The 26,473-nt window shown below is 40.0% G+C and overlaps 1 protein-coding gene across 4 annotated transcripts in view; it reads left to right on the top strand.

Annotated features, from left to right (window-relative positions):
• Positions 1–354: 354 nt before the first annotated feature.
• Positions 355–26,473, top strand: part of ARHGAP21 (Rho GTPase activating protein 21) — a 112,996-nt gene continuing 86,877 nt past the window's right edge. For 3 of the 4 annotated variants that reach the window (XM_041486313.1, XM_041486292.1, XM_041486302.1), the window contains exon 1: positions 355–1,279. In XM_041486313.1, coding sequence (XP_041342247.1) covers positions 1,193–1,279 — 87 coding nt within the window. In that variant the 5' untranslated portion in view covers positions 355–1,192. The remainder of the gene's footprint in view (positions 1,280–26,473) is intronic. The other variant, XM_041486283.1, reaches the window with a different exon arrangement.

Below are 26,473 nucleotides of genomic sequence, written 5' to 3' on the forward strand. Positions count from 1 at the left end.
CTGCCCGGAGATGGGCTGTAATGGGTCGGGACAGAAAGGGGGCCGTGCCGGGGGAAGCGATCGCGGTGAGCGGCACGGGCGAGGCGGCACAGCCGCGCACAGCCCTGTGCCTTCGGGAGGGTGTTAGCTGGAGTTCCCCGCTGCTCCCTCCCTCGCCGAACCCAGGCCAGTACCCAGGTAGCCGGGAGAGCCCTGGGAGGAGCCCGGGGGGGGGCGCAGCTGGCGCGGCGCGATGGCCCCAGCGCCGAGACGCCCTAATTGCCGCCGGCGGGGCCGCAGCGGCCGCCGGCTGCCGCTGTCGAAGCGAAGCAACGTCTGTGCGGGGGGAGGCCCGAGGGAGGGGCGCGGGCGGGGCGTGGGGCGCGGTGGTCTGATCGCGAACGGCTCCGGCTACGTAGACGGGAGGAGGGAGCGGCCTGCGAGCGGGGCAGACCCGCGTAAGAGACAAAAGCTCGGCACGGCCTCGCTGCTGTCGGAGGGGTCTTTTGTTGCCACTTCATCACTGGAGCTTGTGCGCTTTCTGCTGCCGCCCCCCGCCCCGGCACGCCGCTGGATACAGCCGGGGCGGGATTCGTGAGCTGGCGGCGGCTTCCGCCCGGCCCGGAGAGCGAGCGGCCCCTCGGCCCCCGGTCCCGTCCTCCTCGTCCACCAGTTGATCAAAGTTCGGCTGGGCCGAGGCGGGGAGCGGCCCTACCGCCCCCGCCGGCCGGAGCTGCCCGGACAGCGCTGCTCCGTCCTCGCTCCCTCCGGCGGCGTGTAGTGAAGTAGGAAGGAGCGGACACCTCCCGCCTCTCCCCGCTTGCCCTCTCCTCCCCGCGGCTGGGGCTCTGGATAGGAGGAGCCGGAGGAAGAGGAAGATGACGGAGTGGGTGCAATTAGCCTAACAAGGGACGGGCGGCGGAGGCGGCGGCGGCGTCCCCGCGCCGAGGACTGACACATCTGCTCTCTCTCCTCCTCCAGCCATGAAGGCAGCAGCCGGGGAGCGTAGCTGAAGCCCAGGGTCGTTCCGGTGCTCTTCCCTATGGCAACCGCGTGAAGGGGCCGACCCGTCCCCCGGCGGCGGGGCTGGGCTGGCCGAGCCTCGCCTGGTGTGCGCGAGTGGCTCTGGCGTTGGTTCCCTCCTCCCGTCCCTTCCCTTCCCCGATGTGGGCTCCAGAGGATTTGCGCCTCCTTTGTAACCAGGAATGAAATAATGGCGACCCGGTGGGCAGCGGGGCCACCCGACGGAGATGGAGACAACGAGCCCCCCCCGGGCGGCGGCAGCGGTGCCGACGGCCAGGTAGGAACGGCAGAAGGCGGGCGGGGCGCGGGCCGGGCCGGGCCGGGCGGCCACCTCCCGCCGCGGGGAACGGCTTGGCTGGAGCGGGCTTAATGGCCGCTCCCTCCCGCTCTCCCTCCCTCCCTCCCACTCTTCCTGCCCGCCCGCCCCGGAGTTGCTGGGAGTTGGACGCTGGGAGTGGTGCGGTTCCCCAGCAGCGGAGGGGAGGCAGCCGCCCGGCCGAGCGCTCGCCGCGCAGTCGGGGCACCGCTCCCGGGCCAGGAGGCGGCGGCGCCTTGGTTGCCTCACGGGCCGGGCGGCGGCTCCGCTTCCCACCCCGCGGAGCCGCCGCCGCCCTCGCCCTCGGGACGGAGGTTTCCCCGGGGCCGCCTCTCGGGCTTCTCGCCCCCCCGGCCCCGCGGGCAGAGCGTGGCGTGTCGCTCCCACGCCCAACCTGCCCGTCCTGGAGGAGCGCTTCGCTGAGCGCTCAGGAGTACGGCTTTGTGCCTGTCACGTTTCTGTCGTGGTGATTTTCAGTAGAAATAAGGGTCTGGCCTCTGTCTGCTTGTACCCAGTGCTTGCCACTTTCCTGTCTGTCCGTAGCCGCTTATATTAAGGATATTTCTATCCATAGCATTTGTTGCTGGAACGATCCTCTGTGTGTTTCGTTCAGAAACTTAATAGCATGCCCTGTGGTGGCACCATTGCATGTTTTGACTTGCAAGACAAAGTTTTTAACACAGAAGTGTGTCTGATTTTTCTGTGCTCCCTATTAATGGTAGTGTCTCTGAAAGAACTATTAACTTCAGATTCAACAAAATACATTTAACAGCTTCAGTAGACTTGTTTTCAGATTTGTCTTTGCTTACAAAGGCAGACTTGATTTTGTATCTCTCAAAATTGTATGTATGTTGTGCTGAAGAAAATGCCGATTTAAATCCACACAGGGCTGTGAAATCTATGCCTTTTATGTAGATATTTTCCCTTTTGTTTGCTGAAGTTGAAATACAGTTGAGTGATTTTTAGGGATACAGAACTTTAAAAGTGTGGGTGATTTTTGGTTTGGTTGTGGTTTTTTATTTTGTGTGATTTTTTTTTTTTTCCTTAGGACATGAGTTTTAGTTTACTGCTATCTTGAATTCACCCTTTTGCCTTGGTTTGGAGGTGTCACATATGGTATTGTAGGATTTTCCTTTCTTCTGTCACCTCAATTAAGATGTTCCCACAGTCTCTTAAAGCCAGGTGGGTTAGGTGAGGATAAAATCAGTCTTAAGTAAGAGCACAGAAGATGTTAAGACTTTGTGATAAAATACAGCCGAAAAACAGTGCCATGTTTGGAAAACCTGTTCTTCAGTACTGTTCAGGTAGTGTGGGAAGGAGAAAACTGCATGTCAAAGGGTAAAAATTAATATCTGCTTTTTAATTCTGTAACATTGAAACTTCTGGTCTTTGGCACTGGCCCTTGTCATAATCTACCTCTCCCTGTGGCAGTAAGCCTTAACAAGGCCTGTGGCACTATTGCAGCTCCTCGTGTTAAAGCTGTCTAATTGGAGACTACTAATAGGCGTGGAATTGTAAAATGGGCTGCCCTGCCTGTTGTTTTGCCAGGTACTTACATGTTGGAGTTAAAATGTAACTGGTAGAAAACATGCGCTGGGACCTGTGATTGCCTTAATCACAGCAGGCCTGATGTAATCTTCGCTTGAACTTAGACAGCCCTGGTGAATGTCTGATCAAGGTTGCAGTGCGTTCTCAGTTGCCTTCGTGTAATACTGCTGCACATTTTAAAGTTTGGTTTATTTTCTTACAACTTTGTTCTCACAGATTTGTGTAAAATGCCCAGAGAGTGAGAATTTGTGGCTTGACATCTGCTCTGTTTGATGTAATAGTTACTGTACAGTGCTTCATGTGCTATATGTGAGCAAATCCCTTTGACTGAAGTCTCTCATCTTTGTATTGAACAGTAAGAATGGCTTTTCTGTATAAAAGATCAGAAAACACCTTTAATGAAAAACAATTACTATAAAAAGGGACTTCAGGTTTCAAAAAAATTGCTGCAGTTGCTGGGGTTTATAGTACTCTAATACTGATGTGCAAGGGATTAGCAGTTTTGGGAAATGATTTATGGTTTTGGGACACTGGATCCCATATGGTGTTTGCATTATAATGCAGTAATTAAGTATTATACATTTAATGCTTAGGTGTAGATATATACACACAGCAGACTGTCATGAGGCATAGCTGTTGTTCACTGCAGTCAAGGGAGTTGCAACAGAAATTACAACTTTCAATCAGTTTAAGTTTTTGGAAATGCACAACTGTAGCCATCAAGGTTTGAGCAAGAACTGAAAAACTTGTGCTCTATCTTCAAGGTCAGTGGTCAGGCTAAGAAAGGGAATGTTTGACTGGGAAGTGGTGCTTCTGTGGGTCTTTGTGTACACAGGTAGGAGAATAGAGGACATGCAGTTTGAGTCCTCTGGATACCATGTATGTTGGTTGATAATTGTGTTTTGTTTTGGATGCCTGCCTACTCTGCTGTTAAGTTCTGTTTGGTCACGCCTTGCTATGTTTTCTATTTTTATTTTAACTTTTTTTTTTCTTTTTTCTTTGTGTTTTCCCTTTGACGCTGTACCTGGTGCTTTCTCAGTACAGAGCCCCTTCACTGAAACGATTGTTGCGAACAAAGATTGCACATTCAGGCTTGCAGGCTCCATCTGAACATGGAGCGCCTGCTCAAAGGGACAGGTCACGTATCCTGGGCTCCTGGGGGAGCTGGCAGAGAGGGCTGGGGACTCTCAGGGCTGTTTGCCATTCTGTTTGAAATCTGACACACGTTTGCAAATGGGAGAATTGCTGGGCTTGTGTTCGTAAAGGACAGATAAGTGAGAGCATGTTCTTCCTGGCTTTTAGATTAATAAGCGTTGGCTATCTCTGTTCTGTCAGGTTGTAGCAGTATTTTGCTGGAGAGTTTAAGCCCTGCTGAGGTACAGGCAGTACTGCTTCAGTCACAACATCCCACCTACAGGCCTATCCAGATTCAAGGCTGGAACTGGTGCCTTCGTTAGTGTAAATTTAATTTCCCATCCTTTGCCTAGAAAGGCACAGCAAAAAGTGCTTTATTTTTTTTGCTTTTCTGTTCCTACTGTTTTGTGTTTAAAGAAGTGCTGTGTCTCTTTGTGGTATAGTTTACTGTTAATCTGTATTAAAAGTACATTCTGAATATTAAATGCAGATTTAAGAAAATATTAAGCACAGTATGTGTGTGGCCTTAAAAGCCAAATTTTAATTCTTAACAATACTAATTCCTCAGTTTATGAATAATAAAATGAATACTAAGAATACTTTATCAAATAATTTTATTAAGACTGATATTTTTCTTTTGGTTTAGTTACATATTTTTGTTTTGCTTAGCAGAAGAGTTGTTAGGAATAGTGAACAGTCTTCAGTGATTCCCAAGAGCTTCTGTATTTGTCGAAAGTTAGGAATACATTTCCAGAGACTTCTGTTAAAAAAAAAGTTGATCAGTACTTGCTTTGTAATCACAACTGGTCAATTTCAAAGAAGAAGAAAACCCACAATATTCTTACTCCTACACCTTATCAGAGAGAGTGCAACTGCGTAAACTGAAGACAAGCATGTGCTGGGTCAGGAACTAGAGAAGGGCAATGATGGCACTAAAAATAGAAAATCATTTGCCTTCTCACTAACAATAATGAATAGATCGTTTACTATTTTAACAACCCAGTTGGGATGACATTGGTAAATTTCAAGTGGTGACTGCCAGGTGTTACGTCTCTCTACTATCAGAACAGAATGTCAGTCTTTCTGTAATTGTGCCTGTAAACATGTGAACTGTTCTGGAACTCTGTGTTGTTGGGTATTGGTGCTTTTTCTATGCCTGATACTCTGGGGCTGGAAGATTTAATCATAATGTTAAAGAATCAGAATAATCCATTTATAAAATTTTATATGTCAAGTAGTACACCATACTGATTGTTAAAAGTGTACATCACTTAGGGTGATAGAGAATTTTGCACAAAGCTTCCATTTAATAAATTCAGTATAAATACCAGCCTTACCTGGTGTTTTGGTTGCAGCTGTTCAAAAAGCTTGAGTCAAATCCTGTTTAATCATGCAAGCATAATGCTGACTTCTGCTCTGATTTATGTCAGCATAAGGATAATTTGACAAAACATGGACCTCTTCCATGGAGAAATGTTATGTATTTTACAAGTTAGAATATGAAGCAGGAAGCAGTTCCTTCAAGAAAATGAAGGTATCTGCCTTCTAATGTAGCTGCATTTAATGTGTTTTTCTGCAGTGACTTCTTGCTTTCCAGTTATACAACTTTGTTGGTTGTACCACTTTGGTATAGTTGTCTGAAAAAAAAACTTGTTACAAGAGAAATGCAATGGACTGAAAGTACCTTGAACTGTGTCCACATGAAATAGCTGTTCTTACTGCATGCAGTATATGCATTATACAACTGAACTTTTTTCTTTAACAGGTTTGACAAACATCAAAGCACTAAGTCGACTTTATAAGTTATTTTTAGTGATTTTTAATAAGATGCAAAAATAACATCTGCTACTTCAGACATATTATTTAATGTAATTTGTATTTACTTACATGCAAAAACAATTGAGAGAACAGTTGGGGAAGAGGAGCTATTTCATCTCGCTCACTTGTATGCATTTGTGATTTTTCCTTCTTGTATCTTTGAAAACATCTTACTGTAGGTGGATAACCAAATCATGACTGAACAGTATGGGCTCCGAAAAGAGTAAAAGCTGGTATATTTTTCTTTAATTCTCTGACTACATACATATGTGGCTGTGTAAATGATGAGTATATTATAAACTTGTACAACATGTGAGCCTTACTAAGAGAAAAAAATTATCTTTCCAAGGAAGTCTAAGTAGCAGTGTTAGGCTAAGCTGTTAGGAATATCTACTGGTGCTTTGTAGCTGCTGTTTTGGTTTTTTCTCTGATAACAAATGGAAGAAAAAATTGAGGTTTTCTAGCATTCAGAGGTTGTATGCTATTCTTCCTTGCAGTTGTTTGTATGCTAAACTGCATAGAATAGGAAGCAGATATAAAAGATTATGCAATGGTGTTAAATGAAAACAAGATTTATGTATTGTGGTTAACAGGAGTCATTGTTTCTAAAAAAGCATGAGTTAGCCCTGGTGTAAATGTTGAGGCTTCTAAACTACATTGAAACAATCGGAATTGACAGTACTCCAGACATCAGTCTGGTGGGTTGTTAGATACAATTCCATGATTGTGGAAGCTGTCAGAGCCTATGATCTCGTCAAAACCTTGAATTTAGGGCCTTGCTACAGAGGAGGTGTTTGTCTGCTTGCCACAATAGATAATGGATATATACTAAAAATGATATGCTAAGCATAGTACACAGACAGTGGATGTGAGTTATCCTGTCTGGTCAGACTGATTTCTTTCTACTGAAATATTGTAACACTTTACCTGCTTATAGTATGAAGTGTAGATTTTTGTAAGTGCTGTGCTTTTCTGCTGTCCAAATCCTTCTTATGCCTTGTAATTTTTATTTTTTTTTGCAAAGACACTCCATGGTATTTTTTGCCCATTACCCAGTAGTAGGCACACACAGTAGAAGTACAGTGGGTAGGAGCAGTGACATCAAACAGGCTTTGATTGTGTTCATATCAGAGGCCTGACACATCCTGTAAACCTGAAAGTGCATAATCTTGGAGTTGCAAGGTGGGATTAAGCTGTTTTATGTATACAGTTCCTGGTTACATAAAGGTTATTTAATGGGAAGGCTTTGTCTGTGGTGTGTTTTTTCTTTTTGTTGGGTGTTTGTTTTTCTTTGATATGGGTTTTGGTTTTTTTTTGTTTTTTTTTTTAAAACCATGGTGAGATGCATTCTTCATTTACACTAGTTAGATGGGAACTCTGGCTTCTCCGTGTTTTGTTGTTTACTTTGGTAACAGGGAAACGATTTTCTGAATTTACTGTTTGACGACTGCTCTTGGTTTTGAAGAGAACTCTTCTGGGGAGGTGATACTAGAGTTTAGTGATTGGATCACTTGGGAATAGGATGGTAAAGATGAGGCACAACTGTATGCTCTGTTCTCTGCATCTCTGTGCTGGGGGTCTGGAACTACTGCATTTTTCTGAATTGGTGTACTGTGTTCTGTATGCCAGGGAATTGTGATCAGCAGAAAGTGTTGCTGCTTTATATTTTCTGTTCTAGATTTTTGCACTGAGAATTTGTAGATAAGTGTTTTAGTGAAGCCTTGGGATCTGTTACTGCAGCTCTCTTACGGCCTTTTTGAGAGAGCCTGATACAAATCATGTTAGTAAATATTTGGTGCTGGGCATGAGAGGTTCTGTGTGGGCACTCTGGAAAAACACAAACAGCTGTTTAGATTTTGACTCTGGCTTGCAATTCTGAGTATACACCTTTGGGAGTGTAGGTAGGAGGCTTATTTTTGTTCTAAATGTCTTTATTTCCATTTGCCAGCAGCTGCTGCTTTGGTGAGAGTGAATGAGGTCCCTCCTTAGAGGACATGGCTAATTACAGATTGTCTGTTGGTGGAGGGGGGCACTCTGAGACAGACATTTTCTTTCATGTGTCTGTCATTTGCATAATGTGTTAGGACACACAGTATGGACTGCATTAAGCACTAGCAAATATGCTGTAGGGAATAATCTTGCACTGGCATCACTAAGTTGGCTGGATAACATAATTTTCCATATTTTAAATGTTGAGGTTTATATTTGTCTATTTGAAGGGCCAGGGACAAGAAATCAATAGAAAACAATATAAACTGTACTGAGGAGAGAAATTTTAAATGCTTCTGAGTAACAGTTGCAGTTGGTACAAACAGGTTGAAAAGAGAAACCTGAACTTGTGAGAGGATTTCAGTTTTTGTTTGTTTGCTGTGGGTTTTTGGATTTTATAGTTGGCTGCTTTGTGGGGTTTGTGGTTGTTTTTGGGAGGGTTTTTTTTTAAATTTTACTTAATTTACATTTACTTTACATTTACTAATGTAAATGGCAGTGTGCCCTCCTATTTGTATGTATGTATATCTTTTTACACTTTGATGAAATACTATTTCTTATTAAAACTTAATTGCAAACCACCCACCCTTTAAAGGACTGTATTTTGTTCTCTTCTAGTTAAGTTTTTCATCTTGATATTTGGGGCTTTTTGTGTTGTGAAGTTCAAGACGTAAGAGAGTGAACAATCCTGTAATGAAAAAGGTTTAAAAAAATGAAAGCTTCTTAAATTTTCTTAAATGTTAGTGTTGAATATATCTGTGTAATTCTCTTAGTCTAAGTGCAGGGGCAGAAAGGACTAAGATTCAAATGCTGATGTGATTTAAAACTTCGAGGTGAATAGGGGTCTTGGATGCAACTTGTTCTGTCCATGGGGCGAGCTAAAGGAGAATCTTTTAAACTCTCAAGAATCCCTTACAGATCACTTGGCTTGTGGCAGATAGATACAGTGCTCAGTGATACATTCACAGCATTGAGGTGAACTACTCAATTTTGAAAACTAAAACGGAGCTCAGTCTACAGCTTAAGTTGCAGTTTTATATTGGAAAACTGCACAGGGAGAGGTGTTGTTCAAAAACTAGTTTATGAAGCTAAAGTCATGTGGATTTCAAAACCATAACACAATTCCAGTTACTTTTGAGAAAAATACAACATTATCACTTGTTCAGGTCTGTCCAGATGTAATAGAATGTGGAAGAGATTGATTTCCTAAGAAGCTTGACAGATATTTAAATACAATTCTTTCATTAAGGTCTGTGGTGGTTTAGGCATGTTTAAATGTCTGTGTCCTCAGTTCCATAACATTTAAGAGGGCTAGAGGTCAGTCATCATTTGCAGGAGTATACATAGCTAACAAAATATCCTTTTGATGCAAGAATAGAGAACTGAAACATTTTGTTGTCTTTTTTTGTTCAGCAAAAGAAGCAGCATGTCTAGTATGTGCTACTCAATCAGGTGACTCTTCTTACCTGTGGGTTCTGACCTGTTTTCTGTAAGATAAAAATCTGTTTAGGGTTATCTACAAAAGAAATGCTGCAGTTTTCATGGAACAAGCTGTCCCATTGCACTTCCTGCTTTGTTGTGCTTTTCTTCTAATTTTGATGTATCTTTAATAGAGAGCCTGTGACTCCAGTGAAAAGCATTCCCATGTTATAGCCACAAACATTTCTTACTCATCAATGGCTGTAAAATCTGACTTGTTCCTTCTTGCATGCTTTTAAAAATTTTATTATCCTCAATCATCATGGTAAAAGGTGAGTAAGTAAACTTTGCCTGGAGTAATCAATTTTCGTGGCAATTTTTCAGGCCTTCTGCTCCATTCTCTATACTTACACTGTTTTTGTGTGGATCTGTCTACGTACAGTCTCATGTTTTCTGTATGCTGTAGTTACATTTTAAAATATGTTGGATAAGTTGCTTTGGAGCTGCTTGTGAGGTGGGATTTAAACATGGTCTTTCTTGTCGTAAGGAAAAAAGAATTAATGGCTTGTGTGCTGCTCTGAGGGTATTAAAGTTTCCCATCTTGCCAAATTACCAATAATATGGAATTTGGAAGAGTGAAACAAGTGAACATGAACAACCTTCACTATTTGTTGCAATCTGTATTTCTGAATCAGATGATGAGTAATTCAGTATCAGTAAGTAGTTTGGCAAGCTGGTATTCTGATCCTGATGTCATGGAGGTGATCTTACAAGCTCATTGATTGGGTCTCTTTTGATGGCATTTTAATTTTTTTAAAACATGAGAAGTAGTATTCCCGCTTTTAAAAAATACTGCATACAGAACCAAAATGGTCCTTGTAGCTGAGTCTGTGCAACAAAGGGCTTTTTCTGCATGAAATGTTATGAAATGTCATGTTGTGTAATGGAAGCTGGCCAATACAAGTAGCATTTTGTAGCCCGTGCCCTTTAGGTGTTGTTTTTTGTGAGTTCAAAACTGTAGATGGTTTTGAGTAATTTTCTCTCCATTTGCACTGTGACTGAGGGTATGATTCAGCTGTATATCTAAACAGATCTGGTAACTGTTTGCTGTTTTCATGAATTTAATGGCAGTGGAGATGTAAAAGTGCTTCTTTTTGTTATTTTTCTTTGTAGAGAACTTTCGCCTGCTGATAGTTATTCAGATTAGTGAAGATGAATTGTCTGTGCAGAAATGCTGAAGGACTTTCTTCAGCATTAGTTGATGTAAAGGTGCCTAAGTGTCAAAGTATTACGTCACATAGAAAATACTGAGAGGTAATGATTAACCAGGAGCTCATGGGTGAAATCTTAAATGTTCTGGTAGGTAACTCCAAGGATTAAACAGCGTCTTAATGCTTGGTGTTGTTCAAGAGAGTAAATTGTCATCCATTTCCTAATAATTTTGGACATGTTCTCTGTTATGCCTCAGTATATAAATCCATAGTACCCTTGGAGCTGATGTGTCTGGGTCCCATCTCTCTTCATTTTTCCCCATCTCAGAAACAATATATTAGAGCCGGTAAAATTGTGGAGAAAGACTAACTATGATAATTGAATATATGGAGTTGTTTCTGTATCAGAACTTGGCAGTTTGGGAAAGAGGAGACTAGAGACACGTGATGTTGAGATGTTGTAGCTTTCTCTGTCTTCATCTTGAATTTCTCAGCTCTTTACTATCTGCACCAAGAACTTGGTGGTGTCAGTTGAGCATGGTGGGGTGAGATCAAGCAAAAGAAGATGGTCCTTTGCATAAATATTAATTAAAACTTGTTACTCTGCACCTTAATATTTTGAAAGCTAAAAACCTGTGTAGCCTGGATATATTTTTGAAAGAGCAGTGCTTTTAGAGTTACCTGGTACCATTATAGTGGAATGAATTATGGATTTGTGAATAATTAAAGCTGGGAGGATAATCTAGTGATGCTTGGTTTTGTGTTCTTTCCTAGTTATTCACAGCTATCAGCATTTGGTCACTGTTAGAGCTGGGCTAGTTGAATCTTCGATCTGATCTACAGGTGTTCTTACATGTTACAGTGCTGATTCCATAATAGCTCATCAGGATTCCTTCTGCTTTCAGGAGGTTCTGTACCAAGCCTGATGAAACAAGGCAGCTGTTGGTGATCAGCAACAGGAAATGGAGTTTTTCAGATATTCAGAACTGGGCCTATTTTTGCTTCTTGAAGATAGCAAACTTATGTCTTTGGTTTTACTTGGTTTTGTTAAAGTTGTTGCATCATATGGGTCTAATGTTCTCCAGTTTTAATAAGTTAAATGAAATGCACCATTGCCTGCTTTTGTGTTCACTTCATCTCTTCTCCATCCCCCCTCCCAGATGAAGGAGAGCTCAAGGTGATTGGGGATTGTACACACAAGTTACATATTCTGTCGTACTTTAATTTCTTTTCTAATTGTTTGTAGTCAGACAAGTGCTTTTTTTGCCTGTGGAATAGTTTTCTGTGCCACCTTTTTAGTGGACTGTATTACATTGCAGGACTTAATTTTTGATTCCAGGTCTTATTGCAGCAGCAAACTTAGTAAACCACTTAGATCCTGTGGAAAACTCCTTTCTCCTTTTGTGGTGAATGGTGCTGCTGGGACTTCTGTTTGCTGTGGAATAATTACTCCTCTTTAACTCTTATTTCTACAGCTTAAGGGCAGGAAGTAGCACTTTCAGAGGCTACACAGCAAGCTACATAGCTCTACCAAAGGAATGGGACTGGGTGATGTAGGGATAGGGAAAGGACTGGAGGGAGCAGCTCCACCTGGCAGAATGAAACGTCTCCCCTTCACAAGTCCTGAGAATCAGTTATCCAGAAGGTAAGGTAAGAAAAGGTAAACTTCTACCTAAACAACTGAGAAATGAGATGGCCACAAAAATAGTTTTGTTGAGTTGGGATTTTTGCGTTTTGTGGGTGGATAGACAAATAACCTCCACCCCCAAAAACTATTTTTAAAGCTAGATCTCAAATGTTAAAAGGCATTTGTGGCTGAGATGGTTTCTGGTCTTGTAATCAGTGATTCACGACTGAGAAACTAAATTCTTTAATGCAAGTGAGTAGAGACAGTGGTAATATTAGACAGTTACTCAGCAAGGCGTGTTCAGGGTAAACAGTCCTCACTGGTAAGTTTGTCTGTGGAGAATCATTTTTTCCTTGTTTCATTTAAATTGTAGACTTGGATAAACTTAGGAAAAAATCTTGTATTCAGTTAAGAATTCAGTGATGCCTGTTTTTCACACTATCCCGCTGTGAGTTTATTTGGGAAAAAGATTCTCCCCTTGCAACTCCCTCAGCATGTTAACCTTTATACATTTCATGGCCAGCATTCAGTGACTTACAGTTTGGATGATGCAACATCAGTAAGTGATGTAATGGTTGTCTATAAGCTTCTTTGCAGTTCACAATGGGAATCTGAAGTTTGGAAACCAGATTATTTTCTATGTTAGGTTCTGTGTCTGCTGTGAGGGAGGTGAAGCACAAACACCACAATCATCTTATTTTGGATAGTGCCAAAAAAAGTGAATAATGATGGTTTAGTGTGGGGTTTTTTTTTGGTTTGTGGTTGTTTGGTATGCTTTTTGGTGGTGTGTTGCTGTATAGGTGGTGGTTTGTTTGGGTTTTTTCTCTTTTTAATTATTGGATTTTTTTAAAAATTCAAACCATTAATACTACCAAATGAGTTAAGGGGAAGGCATTATGTGTGAGATTAAAACCAGGATTTGTGGGAGTGACTTGACCTTAAATTCAGTTAATACTGTGATGACTTCCCCCACTTGGATAATCTGGTCTGGCAGATTTCTCTTTCCTGCTTAGGACCCAAGATACCTTGAGCTTTCATTCCTTGGAAAGTGCCTCTAGTCTTCCCTACTTTTGTAAGTGGAAAAGCTGGGATTACAAGAATATGTCCTGAACTGAATGTTGCTAACCTTTTCAAGGCATGAGGAATAATGGTTGTCCTTCTTTGTATTCTTTATCCCATGGCGCAGTTGTTTTTGGTGGAACTTGATTTCTTTATTGCAAAGACACTTCTCATTTGGGAAAGAAATATAACTAGTTGTATTTTGGAATGACTCACTAGAGAAGGATCTTCCAATTTATTCTTACTGCTTAATACAGCTGTTCTGGCCTATGTGCACATTATTTCACAAGCCTGTTTTTCGCTGTTACCTTATTTACAAATGGCTGTTCCAAAGTGGCAGTCGAGGCTTTATTTTTCCATTATACTGTTTTGTACTTCGAGTTCTAATGAGTTCTGAGATGTTCCATTGTATTTATTGTTTTAAATGGTTGAAGTCCAGACTAGTTTTTATTCTTAAGTGCAGATTTAGGTTAGATGATTTCAGAAATGATAAAAAATATGTCAGAAGACATCTTGTGTTATGTTAATAAAAGTTTTTTAATAATTGGTGAAAAAAAGTATTTGGTCTAATTTAAAATATTAAAAAAGGGGGGAAATTACATTTGTTTATACTTCAGAAATAACCTGTGTAGGTCTTTTCAGGTGGAGATGGTTCTGGACTTCAGCAGGCTTTGGATCAGTGGTTCTAATAAATGAGCCTTTGGAAAAAATCTCTAATTATTTTCAAAATCACTTGTGCCTATTCTGTTCTTTAATGCTGACTGCTTTTTGTATTATGTGCTAGGACATAAATAAATAACTTGAACTGTATACTTTCTTCAAACCTTCTTTTGGAGAGATCAGTGTCAGGTTTAAGTAAAAATATCCCAAGCAACTAACATTTCTTCTCCTGTAAGAGTAAAAAGCCTAAAAATACTAGTTCTTTGTATAATACAAGACCATACATGCTACAAAGAATCTGACATGCTGTTATATATGAAGTCACAATGTGAAAATATAAAGAACATAAAAATAACTGTATATTGAAGCTTAACTCAGTGGAAGTAGATACATTTGTTTCAGGAACAAAATGTTTGTCTATTTATGCAACTCCTTTATTCTTAGTCAAATTTAGAGGGTGAGAAAGCTTGTCTGTTTAAAGGAAATCTGTGAAGAATGAGGCCTACTTTTTTGAATGTGTGCAACTTGAAAGTGTTGTAGGTATGTCTCCGAAACCAGGCAGATAAGACTCTTTGTTGTAAAAGTAGTACAAGTTGTGAATTTTCAAAATGTAAATTTAATCTAAAAAAAAAAACCCAAAAGCAAAACTAAAAGAAATTAATGAGCATCTTTCCAAAGCAAGTCATGGACTAAAGTATAATTACACTGTATCTAGTGTCTCCTTCCAGCATTAACAGACTTTACCTGTTTTAAGAAAGTTTTGTCTTCCTGGTGTGGTTTTGTTTTCTGTAGCTACCACAGGATTTTGCCTGGAGCCCACTGCTATACCTGCAGCAGCCTCTCTTCAGTGTTACAGATCTATGACTTGAGAGTTTCTGGCCCTCTGAGAGCAATATTGAGGTGAATTTGTTCTTCTGTTTCCTCCTTCCTTCCTTCCATATACACATGTGATTATATGTTATAATTGTGAAAGTGGTTGCTGAAGCCAGAGAAGGAATGGATACACTTTTGTACTTACATTGAAAGTCCTGTGTGCATGTTGGCAGGGGGTATTGCAGACTGTATTGGACATGAACAGGTAGGGGATGTTAGGGATTTGTGTAGAATGTAGCACTTCACCAAAAATAGTCTGAACCTCATTTGCCTGCAGCTCCAATTTGTGTAGCTGCTGTAAAATGCTTTCTCACTACTGAAGATATGGCACAGATTTAAGACCAGTTTTCGCAGTATCAGTGAATCACTGAGGTTGGAAGGCACTTCTGAAGATCATTCAGTTCAGTAAACTGGAGCAGGCTGTCCAGGATGGTGTCTAGGCTGGTTTTGACCACAAGTATGGAGACTCAGCAGCTTTTTTGGCAACATGTTTCAGTGTTTGATTGTGCTTATAGTAAAATTTAGGGTGGTGGTGGTGATACTTATATGGGCTTTCCTTTATTTCAGTTTGCTTCTGTACATTTTCTAATTTCATACTTGGCCTCCAGCTGGACCTCTTCCTGTTGTTCCTAACCCCTTCAATTTCCAGTTCAGTTCAGTGTTCTTTTTTATCTGGCCCATACTTCATTAGTTTGTCCATAAGAACATAATAAGAGACAGTGTCAGAAACCCTCCTGATAAAAAAAACCTACCTGCTACTGTAGGTATTAAATTGCCTTTTTACTGCAGGTAAAAAAATACCTGCTACTGTCATCTGCCAATCCAGTCAACTCTTTGCAAATGGCCATCAGGCTGATTAAGTAAGTTTTATTTAATTCTTGATAAATCTATCTTCTTGTCCTTTGTATTTTGGAAGGCTTTCTTGTTGCCTTTCATGTCTGGTACCAGGTGAAAATCCAAGTGGGTTTTGGCTTTCCCATGGGCTTTGGCTTTCCTAACCCCTATCGCTGCATGCTCAGACAGCGTCTTTGTTTCTTCTGGATCACCTGGATTATGCTGGTGATCCTTGTACACTCCCTTTTTCATCTGAGCTCAGCCAGAATCTTCTTGTTTGCCCATGCAAGCCTCCTGCCACCTTTGCTTGATTCTTTGCACACTAGTAAGGACCATTCTTGAGCTTGTAGGAGGAAATCCATGAAAACCAACCAGCTCTCCTGGACTCTTCTCCAGGAAGCTTCTTCTTCCAAGCTGATTAGTGAGCAGTCCTGTTCTGTGGAAGTCATGGGCTATGAGTCTGTTATGTGGCTTTGCTCTCTGCTCTCATGATCCTGAACCTCATTGTTCACAGTCACTGTAGCTAAGGTGGCCCCTAAACTTCCTGCTCACAACAATTCTTCCTTTTCTGTAAATATGAGGTTTAGTGGATTGCCTGTTCCTTTTTGGAATATCAATCACCGGTGTCAGAAAGGAACTGTTAGCACATTCTGGAAACCTACTGGATTACTTGTGTTCTGCTGTGATGTTAATAAAATTATTAAAAATAATATGTATTTTATTGCATATGTTTTTGTGAATGACATAATTCTTCTGAATTGGTCTTGTTCAAGGTAAAGCCCTTACAGGCTGTTGGCCAGGAACGCAGAGAAGAGGAAGTTTCATTAGATGATTAATCTGTTTCATCATATGATATAATTTGAAAGCCAGGATGTAAATTTGATAAGAAAGAGGTTTGGAAAAGGACTGTTAAATAAAACTGAGACAAGAGCTTGTATTCCTGCAGTTAAGTAATTTTTAGTTATTGTTGATGTCAGTTTAGTATTATTGATGTAATTTTTGAAATCTGGTTGAAAGTATTTTGGCAAGCTGTGCTGTCTTTGTCTTGCTGCATCTTAGTGGCGTGCAGGTCTCCTATCATCATTTAACACATGATATTTCATGCAAACACACCCAGGTCATGGAACTTCTGCCATTTGACCTGAAGTTGCTGAATGGTGATTTTTTAAAAAAATAATTTCTCACTTGAAATACAAGGTTAGGAAATACATTGTCTTTTTACAGACATAGTAAAAAATGAAAGCAGAAGCCTCCAGAAGAGAGCCAAATATTTTTGCGCAGGCTGATTACTGTCACTTACATAATGAGGAGCTTGGCACATGTGTAGTAGTTCATGATTGATGGGTCACAGTGTGTGTACTCACACTTGGGACAAGACTGGTAAAATACATTCCTAAGATATACTGAGAGTTTAATATGATGTTAGGTGAAATTTTTGTTAAGGGTAAAGACCTGCTGCTGGTTGAAAGAAGGTTGTGGTGACACAAGGCAGACTTTCTGCAGAAATATAAGCAACTCTGAATTTAATTATGTGACTTTGTTATATAACGAATAGTCAATCTGTAGTTTTCCACTCCTTCTTGTTTCTTGGTTTCTTCTAGTGTGTTGCTTTTCCCCCTCTATTCCACACGTTCAACTATGTTGTTTTTCTTTAATTTCTTTTTGAATGTCGTAGTTTTCTATAACTTGTTTCCTAGGATTTTTTGTCTGTAATATTAGTGCTCCCCTGAGTACTGGCCGAAGTCTGACACCTGATATGTTATGACTGATTTAGGACTTGCTTGTTAAAATGGTATGTTTTTCTTGAAATGGTAATTTCATTAAGTTCACTGGCACATTAATTTCAGACTTTGAATGTAGCTCTCACAGTCTGTCTCGAACTTGTCGATGACATTTTGTGTGGTGTGTTCTTTTTCATATAGAAAATGTCTTGGTGGCTGAACAGTTTTTCAGTCTGTTGGATTACACTCACTGGCTCGGGTGAGTTTATGTACCATATCCTGGGTTTGTGCACCTGAGTTTGTTTCAGGTTGTTTGTATCAGTCTTTAGTCTAAAGTTTCTTTGAGATTTTAAGTCCTAGTACATTTATTCCATATTTACTAGGAGTCCTTAGAGTGGAAATTTTTTACCTTTTCAGTTAGTTCTGCAGTGTTAAACTTTTCAGTTAAAAAAATAAAAAATCCTTGACCCTTTATTCTATCCAGCTTTTTTTAGACAGGGAATCTGTTGCTCATTGATGTACTTTGTGCTTAGTATTCAGTACAGAGGTTAGTTTTTCATGTGTGACAGATTATTCATGTTCAGTTAAGTCTTCATGTGCATGTGTATGTTGTCAATCACACCTACCATGCATCTTAAAAGTAAGGACCACTTTATACCCTCTCTCATCCCTTCTCATCCTGTCCTCTTCCTACTGAACTGTTACTTCCTCCGTTGTTGGGTTTCTTTCCATTTAGTGTGTGGCAAGACTTTAATGAGTAGAAGACTTAAGAAAGGCCAGGGAATTGCATGCTGATTTCACAGCTCTGGAGGTCATTGATCTAACACTTCAGTGAGGGGAAAAAAAAATTAATATCAGTATGAGTAGTGCTGCTGGTGTAATTGTTATTTCTGTGCTTGTGTAGCATATCTGGTTGGCTATACTGTTCACAACGTTTGTAAACATTTGTACTCTATAATCTCTGAAAATTGTGCTGGTATCATTCCCAATCTGTTTGCCTTTATGTTCCTCCCAGAAGACCATGCCCAGTGTTTTGCCCTCCTCTCTGTGGGACATGACTGACTGGAGAGAGGGAAGGCATTCAGGGCCTGGAGTGCCTGCCTGGACAGGAGGCCACTGACCCCAGCTTTGCTCAGCCTGAAGCCGGGAAGGATGAGGGGGCAGCTGGATGGAGCCTTCAGCCTCTTGAAAGGGAAGGGATGAGAAAATGGGTGTGGTAAGGGAAGCTCCAGATGAACACAAGGAGAAAACATTCCTGTTTATGGTGGTTAAACATTGGAACAGCTTGTGAGAGGTCCTAGAACCTTCCTCTTTGGAGACTTCTGGGACTTCACTGTGTGACGAACACAGCAGCCTTTTTAATCAGCAGTCTCCAGTGTCCGTGATTAGGGCTGTGTGTTTGTTGCTTTTTCTCAGAAGAAAAACATCACTAAATTGTAAAAAGTCTTACTGGCATGTCCTTTCTAATAAAAATGAGGTGTTTCTTAAAATATTTAAGTGATGAAAAGGACACCTGTCTGTGCCTATAGACGTCTTTAAAAAAACCTGATCTAGATTCAATGCACAACACTGGTGTGGGGCATTTTTTTCTTTTTTTTCCCCTGAGTACCACCTGTATAATGCCTCATGAAGATTATAGTTTCAGTATAAAGTAAAGCTCAGTGAAATTGTGTTATTTTGGACTAGTCTGTTTTAGAGATAAAGGTGTTTTAGGGATAAGAAAAAACTAAACAAATTATGGATCTTGGTTTTAAGCCTGTCTCAAGAACTTCAATGAGATGACTGCAGAGGATGTGGCTTTTCATCATCCAGCATGAGTTTTTACTAGGGTGATGATTAGGTCAAATTTATGGTTCTTCTTTATTGCCTAACTTTGGAGGATGAAATTTTGGTGAAGAAAAGGGGAATCAGGCTGCCTTTCTTAGGACTGTTTTGTCTATGTGTTTCCTGTATTAATAGCTTTTTTTCAGGTTCAACATTCAGGAAAAATGAAAGTATGAATTTGCTTTCTAGAGTTTTCTTTCTTTCTTTATTCTGGCATTGGGGAATTCCAGAGATTGTGTTTTAAACTTAGTTCTTGGAAACCCTTTGTATTTTTTTTCATTGTGCTTTAACTTCTTAGTGTAAATAATTCTCTGTCAAGATCTTGGGAATAAGGTCTAGAAAAGATGGATCTCTTACAGACAGATCTGAAGGAAATGGTGGAGTTAGGATTTAGGCCATTGTACCACAGCCATCTTGCTTGGCCTTTATTTTTTAATGAGATCAATGGATTTTATTGCTGATTTCTAAACAACATTAGTTATGTGTGACTATTTGTGTGTAGGGCTGGAGATAGGTTTGGGAGTAGCTCTCGACTTGGTGGGATGGAACCCTATTGGCCAGAGTTTTGGTGTGGCTCTGCTTTTACCCTTTCATTAACAGCAAACACCCCAAAATATTTTTAAGCTTAAAGAAAAGAGATTTTGCACAGCATTCTCCTATACAGAAAGCTGAAAGGAACACAAAGTTATTTTATTGGTTTAGAAATCAGGGGAATATATCTCTGTTTTCTACTGACTAAATCAGAATAAGTCCATGCTTCTAGAATTAGCTCCAGGTGAGGTTTATTTATTGGTTTTTGTTACGAATTGAGTAAAGATATTTCTCAGAAACCAGTTCCTTCTAGTTCATAGGCAGGAAGTTTTTCTCCAATCTCCTCTGAGGCCAGGCTGCACTTCTGGAGGCATTCTTAGTATTCTCTGGCTGAAGTTGGTTCACTGAAGGGGCAATCAGTAAGCTGTTAGGCTGGCCATGCCCATCACTTCTAGAAATGTCATGTAGGCTTGAGAAATCATTTGGAAAGTGGAACTTACTATTAGTTGGACTTTTTGTGCTGATGAATGGTAATGTGCTAGTATGAGCAAACTCCTGGTTTTTAAGATGGTCCCTGTATTTAGGGAAGCAAACATTCTCCTTGTCTTAACCTTTCAGAGGATACATGACTTTTCTAAGAGTTTTGGAATGATGAATTGTGCCACCAGCATAGTGAGGTTTAAGACCATAATTCTAAGCGACACATCATTACTAAGATCTACTTAGATACCTTCCCCACAGAGCTACATATGTTGAGTTCTGTGGTTTTTTGCAATCAGTGTATTTCCCTTTAGTGGTAAGCAGTAAAAATTACCCTGGGTTCACAGAGTAATTGAAATGTTGAGGCCAGAGGGTGAAGCTATTGACTTCCTCTGTAAATGTAATGGGGCAGTGCTTCTAGTTGACAAAAAGCAGGTCTTTGCCAGTGCTACAGTAGTGTTTTGCATACTGTGTGTTTTTGTCATAAATGTTCCTTTTATCCTGTGGTTAAGAAATAAAAAGGTTTTAAATTCCATTGTATGAAAGAATTATTAAGTATTGTGTCATGTCTCTTTCATGTCACAGCTCATTTGCCTGTTACATACAGAAGAATTCAGACACGTGGCTTCTCTGCACCTTGGGTCATTTACCCATGCATTGCAGTAATTTTACATAGTAATTTTTCACATTGCATCTGAAAATATATTATGTTGTCTGAACTGCAAAAAACCCTGGGATTTCAGATTTGCTCCTCTCTGAAACATAATACAGCTCTTAGCATCTGATTAGTCTGTACTTCACTGTTTTGAATTTCCTAGCTAGATGCTTAGACCTGGAGCTATACCCTCTTAAGAGAGTGCAGCACTACCTTTGCTCTGCCTGTGTTTTGTGAATTTGAACTCTTACTCCCTAGAAAAAAATAATCTTTAGCTCTACGGACATACAAAAAATGAGGAAAGTACAGTTTAATCTACTGGAAAATGTGTGTTCAACAGATAAAAAAAATTATTGTTCCACCTGTACTCATGATTTTTTGCCAAGAATATTTCTGATTTCATAATTTTCAGTTATTCTATTTTTTCCAAAAGAATGTATATAAGCATTTTAAGATCAAAATGTATTACAAGCTCTAGCTTACGATTCTGCAAGTTTCTTCTTTTACTTTTGATGAAAAGATCACAGTATCTGCATTTCTGTAGGATCATTGCATGCTGAAGTAGCAGAAGGCACTACAGGTGAAAATGCAAGGCTTGTTTTCTTCATGCAAAAGACAGTGTCAGAAGCAAGTGTTGTAATGGAGCGAAGAAGTAAACATTCTTGAATCTGATTGCTTTTGCTCATGGCTTCAGTCTGCCCATCTGTTAGTTGCTCTGCAGTTGCTCTTGAAGATCCCTGGCCAATTTTGGTCAAATTTCAAGGCAGGAAGATGGTCTCAGAGATAATGAAGTGCCTGGAAATTCAGAGTCACTCAGTAGGTAGCGAAGCCCTGGTTAATGCCTTGCACTGCAGGTGAGGTGGGGGAGCTGTTGTGGCCAGTCAGCACATGTGTGACTGCCAAAAAACCATTCTTTCCCTTACAGGGGATCTGACAGGACGAAAGGAGATGAGAGGGAGTTCCAAGATGTGTGAGACCAAAGTCAGTTCTACTACTCATGTAGCAACTTGATATGTTTAATTTGTTTCTAAAATAAACCTTAAGCCTTCTTAGAATTCCAAAGCTCCCTGGAAGATTTGTTAACTTCTTTTAAAGGGTATTTTCTTCCAAGTAAATCTACCTTTGGATGAATGAAGGCTTTTGAGAAGAGATGGAAATTTGCACAATGGTGGGGAAAGGCTTTGATCAAGTCTATGTATTTTATACAACGAAAAACAACAAAAATCATGGAAGTTAGTTTCAGATTGTGTCACATGACTGATCTGATAGCACTGTTCATGCAAAACTGGCCTTGTTCCTAATAGAAAAAATTATGGAAAAACTGAAGGAAAATCGGAATTTTTGAATTTCTTCCACTTATGTGAATTGCCTAGAGAGATTACTAGATATTATAGAGATCAATCTTTGAGGGTTTTTTAAAAAGATTGGAGTTTAAGCCTCTGAAAACACAGCATATGGAAGCATGGTTATAGGGTATAAATTAATTTTATTTTTTTTTTTTTTTTTTTTTTTTAGTACAGGGAACAGGAGTGTTTGATTTTGTTGTTTGTTTGAGGTACCTCATCTTCATTCAAAGGAATGAAAACTTCATCAAGTTCCAGACAAGCCTCTTGCAGTGTGCACGTTCAAAATTTGGGGACAGTCAGAAGAGAAAGCTAGGGATAAGTCACCAAGCTGTATTTGTTAACAAGCTGTTTTTATTTAACTCTTCTTCTCTTGGGAGTGACAAGTGGTGATACTTGTTTCTCTGCTGGGTTCTGTAGCTTGAGTGTGACAGGACTCTGTACTGCATTATGTTGTCTGTAGTCAATACAAGAAGTTGCCTGACAAATTTGAAAACCTAGCCCCGAGTAGCTTTATTTGCAGCATATGTCAGCTGGTATATTTACACTTTACCATCCTACAAAAGGAAAGTAGAGGTGCAGATGTGAAAAACGTTGCTCATTAGTAATCCAATATCTTAAAGTCTATGTCCCCTGCCCATGCATCTGCAGGAAAAAATGTGCTGGGAAAGGACTTCGGACTGCGCTGAGTAACTCAGTGTAAATAATGTTTCTACATGGCACCTTCCTCTGTAGTATTTGTGTAACACTAACAAAGTGGGAGTTCTACTCAAGCTTTACATTTGAGACCACAGGTCGGAAAAGGAGAAAGGCTTTTGGAAAGGCTCCTGTAAAGGTTACTTTGAGATCTCTCTTGGTGTGGAGGTGAAGTGGCCAAGGAGGGTGTTCAGCATCATGGACCACGCCAGCTGGAGTGCAGCAGCCTTAAAAAGTTTTGCTCTAGGAACTTAGGGTTCTTGCTCTGTGGGAGACCTACAGGGAGGTATTAAGGAATGTAATGTTCACTTACAAATTTTTTTCCTAGGGTTTTTAGAACATATGTACAATGACTGATCATTACTTGAATTTTGGGAGAGCAATTCTAAAAGAAACTCAAATTGTCGTTCTGAAGTCTAACACCTTGAAGAACGTTCTGAAGTCTAACACCTTGAAGTGCTGAGTTTGAAGTGTTTTGACTCTGATAGTGCAGATGGTAAAGTTTAACACTACAGAGATATCCAATCTGTAAGGGTAAGTTATCATTTAATAAAAAACATATTTTTGTTATTCATGGAAAAAAAAAACCAAACCAACCCTGTATGTTAAGAATAACAAAATAAAGATGTTCTTTGAAAAATAACATCAATAATACTATATGTTTTCCAGCATGCCCAAACTGATTTTCTGGGTTTGTTTTTTGTTGTTTTTTTTTTTTTTCAGTCAGTGAACTAGTTAAGTGAAAGAAATGTTCAGAAATTTTTTGTTGTAGTTGAGATTAGACTTCTGCTTTCTAAAGTTGGAGTTTAACCTTTCTGACTGAGAGCTCAGTACATTCCCTTTCTTATTTCACTGGTGAACTGCTTTCCAGCTGAGGGAAAAGGAAGGGAGAGGAAGCAAATGTGATTATCTTGCTAGCTGATAAACTGAAGTTGCTTCACACGTGCTCTAGTAATTTTATTTTAATGAAGATTTTATTTTTCTCATTTTAGCTGGCTTCAGGAAGAGCTCAGCTGTTCTGATGGCCAGTTAGGTGAGGCTATGTTAAGTTCAAAATTTGTACTTGGTGTTGAAGGACAATTCTGCTGTTACTCTCTATACATCAGAGCTGTGCTTTGAAGTAGACCATGTAGTCAAGTACTGAGAACATACTATTTTAACAGAATAGGAGGATTTTATTGAAAATGTCTTAATATTTCAATAGTTTTTGTGTTTATCAACAGTAATATTTTTTTTAATTCTGGTTCCCTTCTTACTGTCTGAATTCAGAGAAAGCAGGAATATGTCTGTGTTCTGATCAGGCTGGCACTGTGTCTGGAGTGACATGGGTGTTGCTTTCTGGGATTGTCTTTCAGGAAGGTGGTTCTTTCTACACAAACAGTTCAGCCTTCTGAGCACCCCCTGGTCTCCAGAAGAGGGTATTGGGCTGTAAGTGAAGGTGCTTCAAGTATGGTCACAATTGTTGATTAGTTTTATCCTAGCTTTGTGTTTAGAGATTGCAAGATTATTGAGAAGACTTAAGTGTTTCATAAGAGATTTGCTATCTAAATGAATGTCCCAATAAATTGAAAGGATTTTCTCTAATCACTAGAGGTAACACTGTATTTTCTGTGTGTTTCTATAGGCATTAATATATGTAGGGATTCTGTTTTATTACAGTGGAAATTTCAGGATTCTGAAGTGCTGTCTTAATCTGGCAAGTAACTTAGTTCTGGCTTTGTGTTGGGATGAGAAAATGGCTGAGCTGATTACATGGCACTGCAGTGTAGTGAAGAATGGAAAGACAGCAGGAAGTCCCTGTTAGAATTCTTCCTGTGGCAGTGCTCAAGCCAGTTGTGAACCCATGTGTAAGTGAAAAGCCTTCTGTGAAAGAAAATGTGTGTGTTGTTGATACCAAAGCCATTATATTTGATGTGAATCAATTTAGATGCTTTTACCATCATTCCTGCAGGTAAAAAAAAAAAAAAAAAGAAAAAAGAAGAGGAAGACCTGCCTACTTTCTAACCTGATCATGGCTGCATCATTGCTGGTGTGTACACTGTTTTCTAGAGACAGAGATTCAGATGTAACCTAGAAGCAACTAGTAATCTATCTTACAGTTTTCATGGGGACAGATAAGTGGTGGTGGATAGTGCATTATGGTAGGAATAAGCATTGCAGTATTTGCTTTCCATGTTTTGATTGGACATGAAAAATTACCATATAGAGACATTTCAAATTAAATCACATTGCATTTTGTCTTGGACTGGAGATGATGTAAACTAACCAGTACTACCAGTACTAATGTGATCTAAAATGCATTTGACAAACAGACTTCTGTAAAATTTTTGCTAGATTTTGCTGTTTTAATCCCCTGCTGATGCAAAAACTGAAGATAGTGAGAGCAAGTGGACACTGAAACAGTACTGGTATAGTTGTGTGGACACTGGATTAGAGACACTGGATTAGACAAACAGAAATTTCCACAGGAGCAGTACATTTGCCACCCAGGAACTTGAAGGTGGAAAACAAGTGATCTGCTCTTGAGAGACATTGAGCTTGTAGGTAGCAGTGATGATAGCTTCAGTAAATTTACATGTTCTCAGGAGTTTGGTCTCGTTAACACTCTAAATGTTACCAAGTGCTTAATGGTGTGACAGAAGTATGCTTTGCATGAGAGTACATATGGCTTTTATTTCTTACTCAGTCCTCACTAAACTTGGCTGTGCATTTCTTAAATAGAACAGTGTTAGAAGCTTGCTTCCAGTTTCTAAAGATTGCCAGCTGCTTTACTAGAGTGCAGTTTGAGGAATCAAAGTATATTTGAGTGTATTCAATTTTATGGGATAAAATGCAAAATGATACTTTCCTATAGCTAAAGCTAGTAAAAAGTCAAGTTTTGTTTGGATGTTGATTGTTCTCTGAAACAGAGATCTGTGGCTGAATGTGTCAGATAAAGAAAAGGAAATGCTAGAAGTTGGTTAAAGAAAGGAAACACAGGACTAATTTACTGAAAATGACTGTGGCTAAAATCCAAGGAAGTGGGCACTGCTGGAGCTTAACTGCTGAACTGAACTGATTGCTCAAGAGAAAAGGACTTTTCTATGTTGTGACTCAAACTGACACTTGACAGATCAGTCCTGCTGTTGCATGTCCTTCTTGGAAGTAAACATGATGGTGAAGTTGTCTTGAGAATCAGTGCAGGAGAATTTTTGGAGAATTAGGCAGCCAAAATGATGAGTACCTCACTGCATGAGTTTTTAAAACAATTATTAGAACAACTCTCTTTATTTGATTTAGATATTGTGAATTTGTTTGCGGGGTGATGGAATGATGTGTTTGCAAAATACATCATAAAATACGTTGTTGAATTGATCTAAAGAGCTTATACATTGATAAAATACAAGTAGCATTTATGCAGAAGAAAAATGACAGTTATGCTAATCTCAGTTATTTTCTTTTGCCCTTAGTTTCTGAAGGAAAAGTGATATATCTTGTGTACTGTCTTAGTTTCTCAGGTTTTGGACTAAAATACCAGTAGAATTGTAGCAGACTGGTATGCATGTGTTAAACAGCCTGTAATGGTACTGTGCCACCCTTGTACCCTGCATTTTTCCCCCCATAAGGTTCTCTTGTGTTTCTAACTGGATGAACTGTGTTGCGTCTTAAAAAGGAGTCGTTACAGAGGGAAGGAAACAGTCCAGATATTTTTTTCCACTATGGAGAGAGATGGTTTTTGTATTTACTGTTTCTT

The sequence above is a fragment of the Pyrgilauda ruficollis genome, unplaced genomic scaffold (genome assembly GCF_017590135.1).
Source record: "Pyrgilauda ruficollis isolate IOZ18807 unplaced genomic scaffold, ASM1759013v1 scaffold12, whole genome shotgun sequence".
NCBI lineage: Eukaryota > Metazoa > Chordata > Aves > Passeriformes > Passeridae > Pyrgilauda > Pyrgilauda ruficollis.